This window comes from Arvicanthis niloticus, chromosome 13 (genome assembly GCF_011762505.2).
Source record: "Arvicanthis niloticus isolate mArvNil1 chromosome 13, mArvNil1.pat.X, whole genome shotgun sequence".
NCBI classification, from domain to species: Eukaryota; Metazoa; Chordata; class Mammalia; order Rodentia; family Muridae; genus Arvicanthis; species Arvicanthis niloticus.
In genome coordinates this window covers 52,041,302-52,058,307 of record NC_047670.1, presented here as the reverse complement: position 1 = coordinate 52,058,307, position 17,006 = coordinate 52,041,302, and the positions used below count along the sequence as shown (strand labels likewise).

Below are 17,006 nucleotides of genomic sequence, written 5' to 3'. Positions count from 1 at the left end.
AGGATAAATACTTTAGTTTTCATTAACAAAAACAGTTTTCTCTTGAGTACACATGTGAGAAGTGTTTAGTTTTTTATTGTGATTTTTTTTTTTTTAATTTTATGTGCATGGATGCTTGTATGTCTATGCAGGACTTGTGTGCCTAGTGCCCAGGGAGACCAGAGGACTGCAAATCTGCCAGGACTGGATTTACACATAGTTGTGAACTACAGGATTGCTACGAATCAAAACCCCTGGAAGGGCAGCCAGTGTCGTTAACTGCTGAGCCATCTCTCCAGCCCCTTGTTTACTTTTCTTTGCTTTATAGTCTACAAATTTCTAGGTAATTTTTATAAGGTTATCTAGTCAGTGTTCCTGAAACTCCAACAAGGCTTGTGTGAATATTTTACATAACAACAATTTTTATCTAATATGTCTATAAAACAAGCAATTAAGTTTTGTAACTGTCCTATAAACACTCCTACAAAAAGTAAACTACCTGCTTAAGGAATTTGGGGTTTGTGTTCACTTGCCTGTCAAATCGCCGATTCGTTCTTAAGTATTTGCTCTTCATCTTGCCAGTGTTAGACACTGAAGCTGCGGCCTGGCGATCTCTCTGCTGCTGCGCTACCCATCAACTATGCTGCTTTTTAAGCAATCTGTTTTAACTCCTGGGGCCTTTGAATTAAAATTTCTCATTGCCTAGAAATGTTTAATTCTTATATGCTTCTGATGGTATCCTCTTAACTAAATTGAAACTTCCTTGTGTGCTCGGGTCCATTATGACCCCTTATATCAGTAAGGGGATGGCGGCGTTTACAGGGTGCAGCTTTGAACCATCGAGTCGCCAGAGTCCCCCAGACTCGCTGGGGTATAGAGCGGCCAGGCGGAGGGACACGGGGCGGGGCCGCAGGCCGGAAGTCGGGCGGGACTTGGAGGGTCCGTTGCGGTTGATTTGGGCGCTAGACCATGGTAATGGTCCCTCCTATAAGCATCGCCGGTACGACCCCCCTAGGTGAGTTCACTAGACGAAGCCTCCGCCTGGGAACTGTCATCTGGTGTCCCCAGTGCAGCGTGGAGGCGGCGGGATGCGGATTCGGCCGCACAACGCGGCGCTGGTTCGAACTAGGGCAGAGTTGGAACCTCTGGAGGGTTTGTGCTGGAGGTCGGGGGGGGGGGGGGGACGGGGACGACTTGACAGGTATGCGACGAAGGAGCTCTGGACCTGGGAACTTAAAATTGATGTTAGAGAAGAACACAGCCTGGGGGTTCATTGGTTTAGCCCCGCTCCTGGTGTTCTATCCTTGATGCCCAACGGTGGTGGATCGGTGGAGCCCGTTCCAAGAAGGAAGAATTTTGTACCTGTTATCGAGATTGGGGTGGTGATGGTGGTGGTGGGGATCCTGCTGAAGTAGTGTGATGTTGAGTCTTTGAGTTAGCTCAGCCTTTAGCCAAGAAAAAAAAAAATTGCTTCTAAGTGTATTCGGGTCATTGGCAAATATAAACCTTGTGGTTTATATTTCTCTTCATTCTGGCCAGAGCAACCTGTAATTCCTGGAGGTTCCTAACGTGGCTGTGCATCTGGATACTAGCATTGGCTTCGGAGGGCCTTTACTGGTTAACGTTAATAGATTGGACACACAAGGGTCCAATTACTTCTGCAAAACCTCCCATGCCCTGTGGTGTAGTGTATCTACAGGTTCTGGGGATTGAGACATGGCCTAACGGGCTGGAGGGATGGCTCAGCCGTTAAAGGCTAGGCTCACACCAAAAATATAAGAGACATGGCCTACCACAGATTGAGCATATGACCTCTGGACGAGATGATTGAAACGAGAGCACACTTGATAACAAAAAGGACCAAAAGATGTATGTATGCTTGCATAAGTCTAGAGTGATCTGGATGGATACGCTAGAAACTAGGAAAGAGAATTGCATTCATTATTTTCCTGTTGCTGTGATTAAAATACCACACCCAAAGCAACTTATACAGCAAAGAATTTATTCTGGTCTTCCATTCCAGAGAAATAAAAGACTGTATCACACCAGGGAGACGTAGCAGTAAGGGGCAGGCATGGCAGCTGAGACGTGACGCTGAGAAGCCACATCTTCAGATGCAAACATAAGGCAACGGGAGAACCCAATGTAGAGTGAGGGCTTGATCTCGGAAAAACCAAAAAAAAAAAAAAAAAAAAAAAAAAAAAAAAAAAAAAAAAACCACCAAAGGAATGCCCCTAGGCAGAGCCAGTTCACAGACCAGGGAAGTTTTGTGTTACTTTGGTTCATGCTATTTATTTAAGGAAAGCTACTGATGGAGTTCACTGGCAGTGTTTGCTTAGTATATGGAAGGCACTAGGTTAAATTCCTAGCAAGTGCAAAAAGAAAAAAAAAAATGCCCACAATGTCTGAGGATGTTTTTTTCTGTTCACAACAATATATCCCATCAGGAATAGCCCCTGTAAAAATAATTTGAGGGGAAAAAAAATCATGAAATATATAGACTGTGGTACTCTTCCACCATTAAGGACAGATGTAATAGTGCATGCCTTTATTCCAAGCACTCAGGAGGCAGAGGCAGGCAGACCTCTGGGAGTTTCGAAGCCAGCCTGATCTACATAGCAGCTGCAGACCAACCAAGACTGTATAGTGATATTCAGTCTCCAAAAAGCAAAACAAAAACAAACAACAACAACCAGTAAACCTTAAAAGTGGAAATTTAACAACAAATTTATATTATACTATACAAAAATCTAGCTTTTAGCAATTCAAGTTTGTTTGTTTGTTTGTTTGTTTGTTTTTTGTTTTGTTTTTCGAAACAGGGTTTCCCTGGCTGTCCTGGAACTCACTCTGTAGACCAGGCTGGCCTCGAACTCAGAAATCCACCTGCCTCTGCCCCCCAAGTGCTGGGATTAAAGGTGTGCGCCACCACTGCCCGGCTATTATGATTGTTATTGAAGACTTTGGTATACTAGTTGTAAAAGCAACATATGGTATCTACTAACCGTGTCCAACCTTCATCCTGTAGCCTGTATACATCCCAAAATAGTCATTAATGCAACCCAACACATTTGCAAATAATAACATCATGTGTCAGTGTCAAAAATTGAACACCCATGTGGAAGAACATTAGAGTTAGGTAGGGAGAGACAAGACTTGGACAGCACTCTACACTAGCTCTGCACGTTGCTCTTTAATGCCTATTCATTGCTCTTAAAAAATGCTCATTTGAAAATCATCCAAAATTCACCCCCAATATACTGGTATTAACAAGTGGGGCCTTCAGAAAATGGTTGGGTGACAAAGGCAGAACCTTTGTAAATGAGGTTGTTGTCCTTATGTAAGTGGCCCGAGGAAGCCTGGTTGCCCCGGCCCTTACACTACAGAAGAACACCATAAAAGAGACCATCATCAGATAAAAGAAGCCCTCATCAGATGGAATCTACTGGCACCTTAATCAACCTCCAGAAATATGAAAGATAAATTTGTATTGTTCATAAATTACCCTTCTAAGGGTTTGTTGTGGGTTTGGGTTCTTTTGTTTCTGGGAGGTGCCAGGAATTGAGTCTCAAACCACACTAAACAGGTCCTCTTATGACTGAGACCAGCTTTTGGCCCTGCGTTACTCTATGACAGCAGCCCAGCCAACTCCCAAATACAAAAACTCTACACCTAAAACATAACTCAAGTGTTCATAGAACACAAGCCATACGTCAGAAAACAAAGTAAGTCTCAATAAACTTTAAATTATTGAAATAATATGAATGTCTTCTATAGTCAATAACAGCAGGAAAACTGGCAATTTTACAGAGTTGTGGATATAAATCTACCAGTGGGTCAACAAAGAAATCACAAGGAAAATTAGACAATGCCTAAAAATAAGTGATTGAAAATAACCTGAGACAGTTCTGAGATGCAGCGAAGGCCATGCGGTTGTAGCAGTAGATGCTTTCATCCAGAAGGAAGAATGGGGCTGGAGAAATGGCTTGGTCCTTAAGAGTACCTTGCTATATTTCCAGACAACCGAGTTCAGTTCCCAGCTCCCACATGAAGCAGTCCACAATGTCTGTCACTTCAGCTCCAGACACTTGGACATCTGACTTCCGGCCTCCACGGGGACCTATACACATGCAGCACACATAGAAATGAAAATAAATATTTTAAGAGGAAAAAAAAGAAGGAAGTGGGCTGGCAAGATGGCTCAGTTGGTAAAGGTGCTTGCTGTGCAGAGCTTACCAGCGTCAGGTCCATCCCCCCAAACCATGTGAGAGAGAGGAGAGAGCCAACCCCACTAACTTGTCCTTGGCCTCCACAGTAAACTTTATTCCCATAGAGCATGCACATTCACAGTGCAATCGTAACAAATGATGCTTTAGAAAAGAAAAATCGGTAAGCTAGCTTTTAAATCTTGTGAAACTATAAAGCATGCCAGCAGAGATGGGGGCAAGTAAAGAATTAAATTTAACAAAGTTAATTACCAGAAAACTGTTAAGCTTTTAGAGTAATAAAGAAATACGACACAACTAAAGTCAGAAATGAAAGTGGAGGGCTGGTGAGATGGCTCAGTGGTTAAGAGCACTGACTGCTCTTCCAGAGGTCATGAGTTCAAATCCCAGCAACCACATGGTGGCTCACAACCATCCATAATGAGATCTGATATGGGTGTCTGAAGACAGCTACAGTGTACAAAATAAATAAATTCTTTAAAAAAAAAAAAGTGGAAATATTTTCACCAAACTTTTGTTGTTGTTGTTGAGACAGAGTTTTTCTGTCGCCCTATCTGTCCTAGAACTCACTCTGTAGACCAGGCTGGCCTCAAACTCACAGAGATCCCCCTGACTCTACCTCCTGAGTGCTATGTGTGCATCACCAAGTCCTGCTACCCAAACTTTTCTTTTCTTTCTTTGTTTTTTTTTTTTAAAAGGGGGTATAGCTCAATCATAAATCTCTTAACTAGTATACACTGGGCGCTGGGTTCAATCCCCTGCACCATTTTTTAAAAGAAATAAGAAAAACTTAGAAACTAGTAGCCTTTATGGTTAGAAATACAAAACTCAGTGAAATAATGGTGAACCGGATTGTGTATTTAAAGTGTATTCCATGAGCATACAGCCAGGCATGGAAGGATAATCTAACAGGAAAATCCACTAGTATAATTTACAGATAAAGTCAATGTGGGAAAGCCATTTAACAAATCCTAGCTCTCCTGCAGACAACACTTGGAAAATAATACCCAGAAAGTCTGTAAACGACACAGCCCTGTTCACCATGGTAACCAGTACTTAGGAGAGTCATAACTGACCTCCCCCTCGGTGGTGAGAACCTTCCCTGAGCACAGGAACAAGACAAGGTTCCTGTCTCACCACTCCTATTCATCACTACAATAGAGTCTTACCAGTAGAGTTAGGCAAATGAACTTTAAACACATAGATTAGAAAGAAATGTGTGAAGCTATTTGCATGAGACTTTAAAGCCACAGAGAGGGGGAAAAAATCTCAAAAAAGAAATTCACAAAAAAATACTAGAGCTAACGCAACAGATTGCAAGTAAAAGATCAACAGTTTCTTTACATGAGTAATAAAAAATCTAAAGAGATTTAAAAAGTCCAGCTGGGTGGTGATGGTGCATGCCTTTAATCCCAGCACTCAGGAGGCAGAGACAGGAGGATCTCTGAGTTCTAGGCCAGCCTGCTCTGCAGAGAGAGTTCCAGAACAGCCAGGGCTACATAGAAAGGCTCTGTCTTAAAACCTAAACAAAACAAAACCCCTACTCTCTTAGTCACTGTCCTATTGCTATGAATAGACACCATGACCAAGGCAACTCTTATAAATAAATGAAGGCTTGCTTAGAGATTCAGAGACTTGGCCATTATCATGACAGGGAACATGGCCGAATGCACATGTGCATGGTACCAGGTGCTGGAGCAGTGGCTGAGAACCAAATCTGGATCCATGGGCAGAGAGAAAGAGAGAAACTGAGCCTGACACAGGCTTTTGAGACCTCAAAGCCTTCCCTCAGCAACACACTTCCTCCAACAAGGTCACACCCACTCCAACAGGGCCATGCCTCCAATCCTTCTCAAATAGTGCCACTCCCTGGTGACTAAGCATTCTAATGTGGGTCTGTGGACACCATCCTTATTCAAAACACAACAAAAACCAAAGTAACTGCACTGAATATAGTAGCAATTAAAGGGGAGAACACTAGGAATAAACTCAACCGAGAAGGGAGGAGACTTGTCCACTGAAAGCTGCCAAAAAGAATGAGAGACACATGGATGGACTGTGTTCACACATTGGAAGACAACAGTGTTAAGATGTGTAGACTACCTAAAATGATGTACAAATTCACTCCAGTTCTTCTTAAAATTCTAGGAGCCTTTGTGTCAGAAACTACCAAAAAATTTTTTCATATTCATAAGGTACTTAAAGGGCCCTGGACACCCAAAACAATCTTAAAAACCAAAATTGGAAAACTCACACCTTCAAATTTCAAGCTTATTATGAAGCTTCAATAGTCAAAACAATTTGGTCCTGACATAAAGAGAGTCCAAAGTCTAGAAGTAACACACACCTCCATAGCCTCCATAGACTGAGTTTCAGGGAAGGTGCCAAGGCCTTTTAACTAAAGAGGAAAGAGCCCTTTGACATATTGGGACAAGCAGATAGGCCCACGCAAAGAATGAAATTAGATCACTGTGTTAGTCATGTACAAAGTCGAGAGTATGGTGGTACACACTTGTAATCTCAACACATAGAATGTAGAGGAGGCCAGCCTGGGCTACATAGCAAAATGCTGTCTCAGAAACATACACATCTTAAAGGAAAACACGGTAAGTGGTTCATTTATTCAGGAGGATGTGGAAACACTGGGAGCCTTATGTAGTTATGGTGGGATGTAAAATGATTTGACCACTGTGGGAACTAATTTGGCAGTTCCTCAAAAGTTTAAACCTTGCCACGTGATCCAGAAAGTTAACTCCTAGATAAATACCCAAGAGAATCAAAGACATTACTACAAGTTTTTATAGTCACCAACACACTGCAGTTTGGCTTAAAAATGTTTACAGCGGCACAAACACACACAAATCCACTCAATGGAAACTATATTTTAGATTTTGATCTCAAAGAACAATATGTAATACTACACACTCTGATTCCAGGTGGCAGCGGCAAGTCCCAGGTACCAGTCAACCACACCTCCATGAAGATAATCCATATTTTACATTGTACTGTGTCACTGAGCTAGGATGTGCAGAAGGTGCATTAAATACATTTCCACCTTAAAATGGTATTCCGGAAAACCTGCTGTCAGTGTATAAGACCTTGTCTCTGGAGGCAGAAGGGACTGAGAAAGTAAAGACGTAGGGCCAGAGGTCCACAGAGTACCCTTAAACAACAACAAAAACTGGTGTTGGGAAGAAAACACAGAGCCTAGATTCCCTGCAGAGAAAGCATTTTTCTAGGCGCATGCTTTGCCATGAGCCCTTGGATTTTGAGGGGAGAGGGTAGTTTTGGGTTTTGGTTGGTTAGTTGGTATGGGATTTGAGGCAGGGGTTGAGACAGGGTTTTTCTGTATAATAGCCTTGGCTGTCCTGGAACACCCTTTGTTGTTTGTTTGTCATAACTGTAATTTCGCCACTATTATGAATCATACTGTAAATATTTGATATGGGACCCCAAAGGGATTCTTGATCCATAGGTTGATAATCATGTTCTAAAAGGTCTTAAAACAAACACAGTTTACAGGCTTGGGGAGATGACTCAGTGGTTATGAGCATTGGCTGCTCATCTAGAGGGCCTGGGTTCAATCCTTAGCACCCCCGTGACTGCTAACAACAGTCTATAGCTCTAGTTCCAAGAGGGTGCAACACCCTCTTCTGACCTCTCAGGTATGCCATACATGTGATACACAGGTAGATGTGCAGGCAAAATGCCCCCTGATATACACACATTCTTTAAAACAAATAAACAAACAAAAACTAGCTGCTTAGACATGGTGGCACATACCTTTAAAATCCCAGCATGCAGGAGGAGGCAGAAGTGGGTGGACCTCTTAAGTTCAAGGTCAATCTGGTTTTAGTGGATTTGAGGCTAGCCAAAACCACATACTGGGACCCTATGTAAATAAATGAATAAAATCTATAATACTCTTAGTTGTGTCTGTCTGTTTGCAGAGTCTCTGTATTTTTGGCTACCTGTGTCTCCTGAGTACTGAGTTTACAGGTATGTGCCACCATGGCTAGTGGATTCACTCTTTTGCTGTTGTTTTGAGACAGGGTCTCGCTATGTCGCCCCTGGCTGTCCTGGAACTGGCTATGGAGACCAGATTGGCCTTGCCCACAGAGGTTCACCTGTCTCTGCCTCCCAGAGCTGATACTAAAGGCATGTGCACTCACACCCTGTGTGGGCTCACGGTTGTTTCCTAATAAAAAACTCATTAAGTAATGGCGCACACAAGAAAGTTCCTTCCCTCTTCCCATATCTCTTGGTCTACTCCAGTGACATTTCAGCTTAGTTAGAGTCATCAAACCCAGCTAACAGACCTTTTGAGCCTGTAAGCTACGGTCAGACTTGAGGGGTTTGGCCCTCATTCTGTAGCCCAGGTACCTTGAACTCACCGTGTAGACCACCTTCCCTTGAATGTGTGACAGTCTTTCCTCATAGGCCCTCCAACCCTAGATTCCAGGCCTGACTCACACACCCTGAAGTTTTGTATTAAGTGCTTGGGTGGAAAGTGGCCCTTGTGCTTGCTAAGGGAGTGTTCTCCCACTGAACTGTATCCAGAGTTCTTAAAGGTTGTTTTAAAAATAGCGTATGTAGATGCCGGAGAAATAGCTCAATGGTAAGAACACTGGGGTTTGGGTCCCAGCACCTGCATCAGGCAGCTCCCAGATTCCTGAACTTCAGTTCCAGAGCATCCTGTGTCCTCTTCTGACCCCTGTGGACAACTGCACACACATGGTGCACATACATAAACTCAGGCACACATGCACAGATGAAGTCAGTAAATATTTTTTTAAAAAATACACGACCTGAGTCGGGGGGTTGGTGGCGCACGCCTTTAATCCCAGCACTTGGGAGGCAGAGGCAGGTGGATTTCTGAGTTCGAGACCAGCCTGGTCTACAGAGTGAGTTCCAGGACAGCCAGGACTACACAGAGAAACCCTGTCTCAAAAAAACAAAACAAAACAAACAAAAAAAAAAAATACACGACCTGCACAGATATGTCAGGTACAAACCTGCGATCAGCACTTAGGAAGCTGAAGCAGAGAGATCAGGAGAACCAACTTCAGTGAATTGTCCTGTGACTGCCACATGGGCATCATGACATGCACACATGGCAAATTTTTCAAAACTTTGTGTGTGTACCTGTGGTATTTCCTTTTACATTGGGGAAAGGTACGGAGTACCTGGGCTTGGGTGCTTTTATTTTATATTTTATATACTTATTAATAATATGTTAATCTATATTAAATATATAATATATGATGATATATCTTATTTGATATGTACATTTATATTATATATAATTAATAACACTAAATGTTATTTATTTTATACTTTATTCTATTTTTAGGTAGAGCCAGTAGAATTTGCTGAATGTGATCTGAAGGAGCAGCTGAAGGATGCTCAGGACTGATGGCCAAGCTGAAAGTGCGTCCTTGCTGTGTGGAGCCCTAGAAAGGACAGGCGGCGCTTGCTGGTCCCCAGCTCCTGTGCAGTCTTGTCAGCTAGGGGCTCCCCTAGTCCTTCCATAAGATCGAGGGTTCCCTGCTCCCATTGCTCCTCCACAGGGGTGAGGCCAGCAGTTCTGTAGGTCTGTCTGTTCCCTGCTCCAGTCACAGCAGTCCTTCTTTGACTTAGCGTGTGTTGTTTCAGATTGCAGTACTGAGGAGGAGAAGTCTTATCCCAAGGAGCACATTTCTGAAGATTTGGAATCACAGGCAGAAATACCAACAATCGTTTGTTGGTGATGTTTCTCTGCCTCCTACGTTTTTGGAGGGTTCACTAGTGAACTATTGGAAAGTAGCTGGAGTGTCTCTGAAGCTGGGAGCCTGCTCCAGCCCCTCTGCTGGCAGGAAGACCTCACACCAGTGACCATGTTTCTGAAGAGCCCCTTAGGGGAGAAAGGTCTGGTTTGTAATGGTTTTGACAAAAACTTCAGTTTGAGTCCAAGTCCATTAGTGGGTCAGGAAGTCTCTACAGAAGAGAGGCCAAGTCCATACTACACGTCAGAGAACTTTCAACACAATAGAGACCTAACAGGCCAGGAGGGGCTTCCTACAACTGAAAGCCCATTCGTATGTGCTGAGTGTGGGGAAGCATCCCGGGGAAACCTTGACCTTGCTCAGCATCAGGGAGCCAACTCTGGAGAGAAGTCTTTGATGTGTTCTGAATGTGGAAAGTCCTTTAGCCAAAACTCTATTCTTAAAAAACAGTGGCAACCCTGCCTACCTGTGCAAGCCTACCAGTGTGGCAAGGGTACAAAAGTCTTTCCGGGGCATACAGACTTTGACGGGCATCAGGTTCACCAGCACAGTGAGTATTATGTATGTAACGAATGTGGAAAAGCCTTCAGCCAGAACTCAAGCCTTAAAAATCACCAAAAGTCTCACATGATCGAGAAGTCTTACGAATGCGGTGAATGTGGCAAGGCTTTTAGGCGGAGCTCAAACCTCATCCAACATCAAAGAACCCATTCCGAAGAAAAACCGTATGTATGCAGCCGGTGTGGGAAAGCTTTCAGGAGGAGCTCAAACCTCATCAAACACCACAGGGTTCACACACGTGACAAGCCTTCCAAGCGCAGTGAGTGTGGCAAAGCCTTTAGCCAGAGTGCACACCTCAGGAAGCATCAGAGGGTTCACGATGGAGAGAAACCCCATGGGTGTAGTGAGTGTGGCAAGGCCTTCAGCCGCACCTCAAACCTCATTAAGCATCAGAGGGTTCACACCGGAGAGAAGCCGTATCCGTGCAGTGACTGTGGCAAAGCCTTTAGCCAGAGTTCTAGCCTCGTTCAGCATCGGAGAATTCACACCGGTGAGAAGCCTCATGTGTGCAGCGTGTGTGGGAAAGCCTTCAGTTACAGTTCCGTGCTCAGGAAGCACCGAATCGTTCACACAGGAGAGAAGCCGTACAGGTGCAGTGTCTGCGGGAAGGCCTTCGGCCACAGCTCAGCCCTCATCCAGCATGAGGGTGTGCACACTGGAGACAAGCCCTACGAGTGCCACGAGTGTGGGAAGGCCTTCAGTCGGAGCTCCAACCTCATCCTTCACCATCGAGTCCACACTGGGGAAAAGCCGTATGAATGTGCCGAGTGTGGGAAAACCTTCAGCCAGAGCTCAACCCTTATTCAGCACCAGAGGATTCATAACGGGTTGAAACCTCATGAATGTAACCAGTGTGGCAAAGCCTTCAGCCGAAGTTCAAATCTCATTCACCACCAGAAAGTGCACACTGGGGAGAGGCCCTACACGTGTGTTGAGTGTGGCAAGGGCTTCACCCAGAGCTCACACCTCATTCAACACCAAATAATCCACACAGGTGAGAGGCCCTATCAGTGCAGTGAGTGTGGCCGAGCCTTCAGCCAGCGATCCGTCCTTATCCAGCACCAAAGGACTCACGCTGGACTGAAGCCCTACGCCTGCGCTGCTTGTGGGAAGGCTTTCAGCCAGCACTCCAAGTTGGCTAAACACCAGTTGATTCATAAGGAGTAGCCCAGAGACTGGGAGGGGTGAAGCAGAGCCATGGTCCCTCTGGTTCTCCTGGCCTTTGTTTCAGCCGTCCACTCCCCAGACGGGCAGCCAGCTTACTGATGACTGGGTCGAGCTGCCACAGAACCCGGGGCCCGCCTTTGGAACGCCCTTCAGGTCGCTCCTGCTGTTGCTGCCACCTTGTGGCCTCTCAACTGCATTGTGTTTTTTTTTGATAGTTTGAAAACAGACTCTTGTTAGTTAGAAGGAAAAGATGGCAAAGGCTTCGTGATCAGAGTTTGTTACCGTAATCAATGGGTGTGAAAATAGGTAATGTGACCTTTTTGACTGGAAGTAACCTCAGAAATTCCTTTGTTGTTTAGCACTCAGTCACGGGAGTGGGCGTAGATTCAGTGTCTATTGTTGATAGTTTGTTTACATAAGAACTAGTGAGGGGTTTTCAGATCCCATTGCCATCTTCCCTGGGGTAATACTGCAGTGCTGTCCCTCCCACCCGACATCTTACACCAGAGCTCCCTGTAGTCCCGAGTTCATTCATATCTTGAGTCCTTCTGTTCTGCAGAGCCTCTAGCACAGTCCTCCAGCTTCTGTGCAGGACCCCAGAAGCACTTTCTTCATGGCTCATCTCTTCCTCTTCAGGTTCCAGGCCATCTTTTCACACATGTACCCATCACCAGTTTTGGAGTACTTCCTGTTCGTGTCAGGCAGCCCAAATATCCAGAATTGAGCTCACACTGGTCTGTGGGAGGGTTTCTGGCACTTAGATGAGAGCTAGCATTCTTTAGGAACTTGTGAAGCTGCTTCCCATCTGCCAAAAACAAGTCATCTCCCTTCCCTCTGGCAGAAGGGACACATGGCTCCACTGACATATACCTGTGTCTGCATATGAGAGACCGGTTCACCCTCCAGGCTCCCTCAGCCCCTTCTCAGCAATTGTTACACACTACAAGGCTCCCATGTGGCCTCCTGACCCTTCTCACCTCGACCCTAGCTCTCTTATGCCCCCCAACTCCTGTTGGTCTCATTCCCTCCCCGCCTCTGTGTTTTGTTCTCTCTCTTGTTGTCCCCGTCTCCACTGTTCTGTCCCTCTCTCACTTCCCTAGCCCTGGACACATCCAGGCTGCTCTCTCTCTCTCTCTCTCTCTCTCTCTCTCTCTCTCTCTCTCTCAGCTCTGGACTTCTCCAGATGCCTCTCGATAGTTCGTTCCCTTTCTTATGCACAGTAAAATCCTCATCCCTACTAATGGAGCTACCATGTTGGCAGTTTCTTTACTGTGCCCTTTCGTTTACATCTGATGCCAAAACTGCGCAAACTGTTCTATAGGAAGATTTCTGGATGTTTAAACTGCTCCAAACCAAAACTTTCTAGGTACACACACAAACACACACACTCACACAAACACGCACGCACACAAGTATTAGCTCACTAACGTCTTCATTTTCCCAGAGCTGTGCCTCTAGGCTTTGAACAGGGAGAAAGTTCAGGAACAACATATCTGTCCCCAGAAAGGTCCCTAGATACCTACTAAGTAGATATAAGAGTGTCACATGACATAAACTAACCTTTCAGTAAACAAGCCTTTGTTAGAACACAGCCATGCCCACTTGCTTTCAAATCTCTAACAGCTTTTGCCGGTCATAACAGATACCATATGCTCCACAGTGCTGGAGTATTTACTTTGTGGCCCTTTTCAGGGACTTTCCTAGCTTGGCCATAGGATGCTGCCCTTTAGTGTAGGGTGCACTACCTGTTAGCATAGCAGGCTCTCAGGGTCAAGTTTTGAAGAGAGGCTCAAAGTTCTTGCAAGAATTGAACTATTCTGTGACTAGAAGCCTCATCAATGTGTGGCATGCTTGCCTGAGAATGGTGGATGGTTCCTGAGCCACTGCACACGGTATTTCGCCCTTTCTACCCCTTCCCCAGCACAACACGTTCTCAGAGAAGTAAGACCTTGTTACATACATGGGCTCTTCCTCTAGTCAAACTTCTACCATGACAGAGTGGACCTGGTACATGCATACTTCCTAGTTTGTAGAAGCCCAGCTTAGGCATTTTTGTTCACAGAATATTAGAATCTCAGAATCTCAAGGAGAGCCAAACATCAAAGAAAGGTCCAGAAACAGCTCGTGTAACTGTCTTTGCAGTTGGGAATCCCACTATCGGGCCAGAGGGCAGATGTCAACTTCTCTGTTTAACCAAGCTTTGATGTGGTGTCCAGTACAGCCGCGGTCACCATTATCAGTGGTTGCTGTCCACAGACAGGAAAGCGCAAGACGTGGGGCCTATGACCGAAAGGCAGCAGAGAACTCGCAGGCTTTTCCATGAAGTTTTGAGTTATTCAACATGTCCACTATGACTGTCATGATTGTATTGTTAATTTTTGTAATTTTACACAGAAAAACACACACAAACACATTCAGAGCTCCCCATTTAAAGTTTGGTTTTTTTTTTTTTTTTTAAATCACGTTCTTTTGTTTGTTTTTAGTCTGAGCAACAGGATGGCACACTGTTAGTCAGCAAGTGGCTTCATGACATACATTAATCTCTAAACTTTATTAATATTTGGACAGTTTCCTCACTGCTTTTCTGTGTACAAAATAGAAATGTTTCATCCTGTTCCAGGATACAGTCTTCTGTCACACACACACATAGCTGTTTTGCCGTCCCCTCTGGATCAGTTAAGGCTTTCTTCCCACCCCACCCCCCATTGCATGTTTGGAGTATACCTCCAGTTACTATAGCGTGTCCTTCATCTAGGGTTTGTTCTGTGTTTCCTGATAACTTCCGTAGGAACGCCCAAAGAGATGTGTCTTCACCAGGAAGTCTGAAATGTTTTTCTTTCTAGCGATGTTACTCATTACAATTTACCTGTTTGGGGTGGGAGGCATACACATACCACAGCACACACGTGTTGGAGTCGGGACAACTTGTGGGAGACAATTCTCTTCTACCATGAGTTCTGGAGGTTGAATTCACTCACATGTGTCACACTTTTGGAAAGCACCTTTACTTACTGAACCACCTCTCTCTAGCCCCAGTGATGTTTACTCTTTATAACTTGGTTAAGGTGATGATTTCTGAAGCTGGGCATGGCGGTTCATGTCCATAGTCTCAACACTCAAAAGGTTGAGGCAAGCGGTTACTGCCGAGTTCAAAGCCAGCCTGGACTGCAAAGTGAGACTCTGTCCTAGTTAGGGTCTCTAGGGATATGATGAAACACCATGACTAAACGCAAGTTGAGGAGGAAAGAGTTTATTGGCTTACACTTCCACACTGTATTCTGTCTCTGAAGGAAGTCAGAGCAGGAGCTGACACAGGGCAGGGACCTGGAGGCAGGAGCCGATGCAGAGGCTATGGAGGGGTGCTGCTCGCTGGCGTGCTCAGCCTGCTTTCACCAACCCAGGGATGGCACCACCACATGTCTGGTGCCCACAGAGGCCAGAAGAGAGTGACAGATCACTTGAAATCTGAGTTACAGACAGTTTTCAGCCACCATGTGGGTGCTGGGAGTCAAACCTGGGTCCTCTAGAAGAGCAGCCAGTGCTGTTAACCACTGAGCCATCCCTCCAGGCCCAATATTCATTTCTCAGAATATAAAATTCTGGACACTAAGTAAATTCAAATTCAGTTAAGTGAAATAGGATGGGTCAGCAATTAATCATGAGCAGTGTGGCTCAACTGGTGGTGGGTTTTGTTTGATTGGCTTGGTTTAGTTGGTTGTTTTTTTGAGACAGGGTTTCTCTGTATATCCCTGGCTGTCCTGGAACTCACTCTGTAGATCAGGCTGGCCTCAAACTCAGAGATCCACCTGCCTCTGCCTCCTAAATGCCAGGGATTAAAGGCGTGTGCCACCACCACCCAGAAGGTCAATCTTTAAATTGTGTAATACAGGGAAGGAGGGAAGGAGGGAGGGAGGGAGGGAGGGAGGGAGGGAGGGAGGGAGGGAGGGAGGGACTGGGAGGGGGGAGAGGGAGATTGAGTGCATGAGTGCAGGTGCCCACAGAGACCAAAGGCTGGAGTTGAAGTTACAGGCAGTTGTGAGGTGCCTGACTGGGAATCAAAACTCAGATTCTCTGGAAGAGATATAAATGCTCTTAATGCTGAGCCACCCCCACTTAGCCACCACAGCTTTTTTTTTTTTTTTTTTTTAATCATTACTTTTATGTTTATGAGTTTTACCTGCATGTCTGTACACCATCTGCATGCAGTACCCACAGAGGCCAGAAGAGGGCGGCAGATCCCCTAGAATTGGAGTTACAGGAGGCTGTGCATTTACATGGTAATGCTGGGATCTGAACCCTGTTTCTTTGGAAGATCCAATGCTCTTAACCACTGAGTCTCCTCTCCAGCCTCCCTGACTCCATGTTTTAATGAAGGCATTAACCTCAGACTACCTCCTCTTTGTGAGCCCACATGTAGATCATCTGATAAGAAGGCCTGGGTGCTTTTCCTTTGGCTTTTGTAACTAGTGAAGCTATGAGAACCTCTGGTCTAGTCTTAGAAACCACTGTGCTGATGGTTGTTTGTTAGCTGGCATTGACAAGCACACGGCAAAGCAAACTTAAAGAAGGGTTTCCTGTGGTTCGAAGGCCAGGTACAGTCCAATATGGTAGATTGATGTGTGCGTATGGTTGAGGCAGCTGGTCACGTTGCATCCGTGGTCACAGAGAGGAGAGTGATGCATGCTCACACTCGGTTCAGTCCTCCTCATTCAGTCAAGAACTCTAACTCATGAAATGCTGCTGCCCGCATTTAGGGTCAGCCCACCTCAACCTAATCTAGGCAATCCCTTACGGACATGCCCAGAGATTTGTTTCTCAAGAAGCAGAGAATATTAGCCACCAGACTACCTTAGCCAAGTTCTCTTTGTTCTTTCAAGCAGTTTTGGACCCGTGTAGAGACATGCCTGATGCTTCCCAGAGAGCTCAACTGTGTCCATAATGTATTCATACACTCCAAAATATCTCTAGGGTCCCCATACCGTCCCTTCTGCTTCATGTCTCATGGACATCAATGGCCTCTCTATATTGTGATTTTTCTTATTGTTGCCTTGTTTTAAAATGGGCTGCTTCTGGGGAATACACACTTTAAAAATCCAAAAACAAAAACCTGGCTGCTCCACCACAGATTCCACCCTTACCCACAAGATCTGGAGACATTTCTCGCTCCTCATCTCCACGGTCAGACATTTTCTCCTCCAGACCAAAACCATGGTTCTTGTGTAGCCCCGGCTGTCCTGGAACTTGCTCTATAGACCAGGCTGGCCCTAAACTCACAGAGATCAGCCTGCCCATGCCCCGCCCGTATTTGGAT

At 45.2% G+C, this 17,006-nt stretch overlaps 1 protein-coding gene across 1 annotated transcript in view; it reads left to right on the top strand.

The window, feature by feature from the left end:
* Nucleotides 1-894: 894 nt before the first annotated feature.
* Nucleotides 895-17,006, top strand: part of LOC117718479 (uncharacterized) — a 32,983-nt gene continuing 16,871 nt past the window's right edge. The window contains exons 1-3 of the mRNA XM_034516063.2: nt 895-994; nt 9,556-9,632; nt 9,858-14,511. Coding sequence (XP_034371954.2) covers nt 10,079-11,695 — 1,617 coding nt within the window. The 5' untranslated portion in view covers nt 895-994; nt 9,556-9,632; nt 9,858-10,078 and the 3' untranslated portion in view covers nt 11,696-14,511. Of the gene's footprint in view, nt 995-9,555; nt 9,633-9,857 lie in introns of the transcript that reaches the window.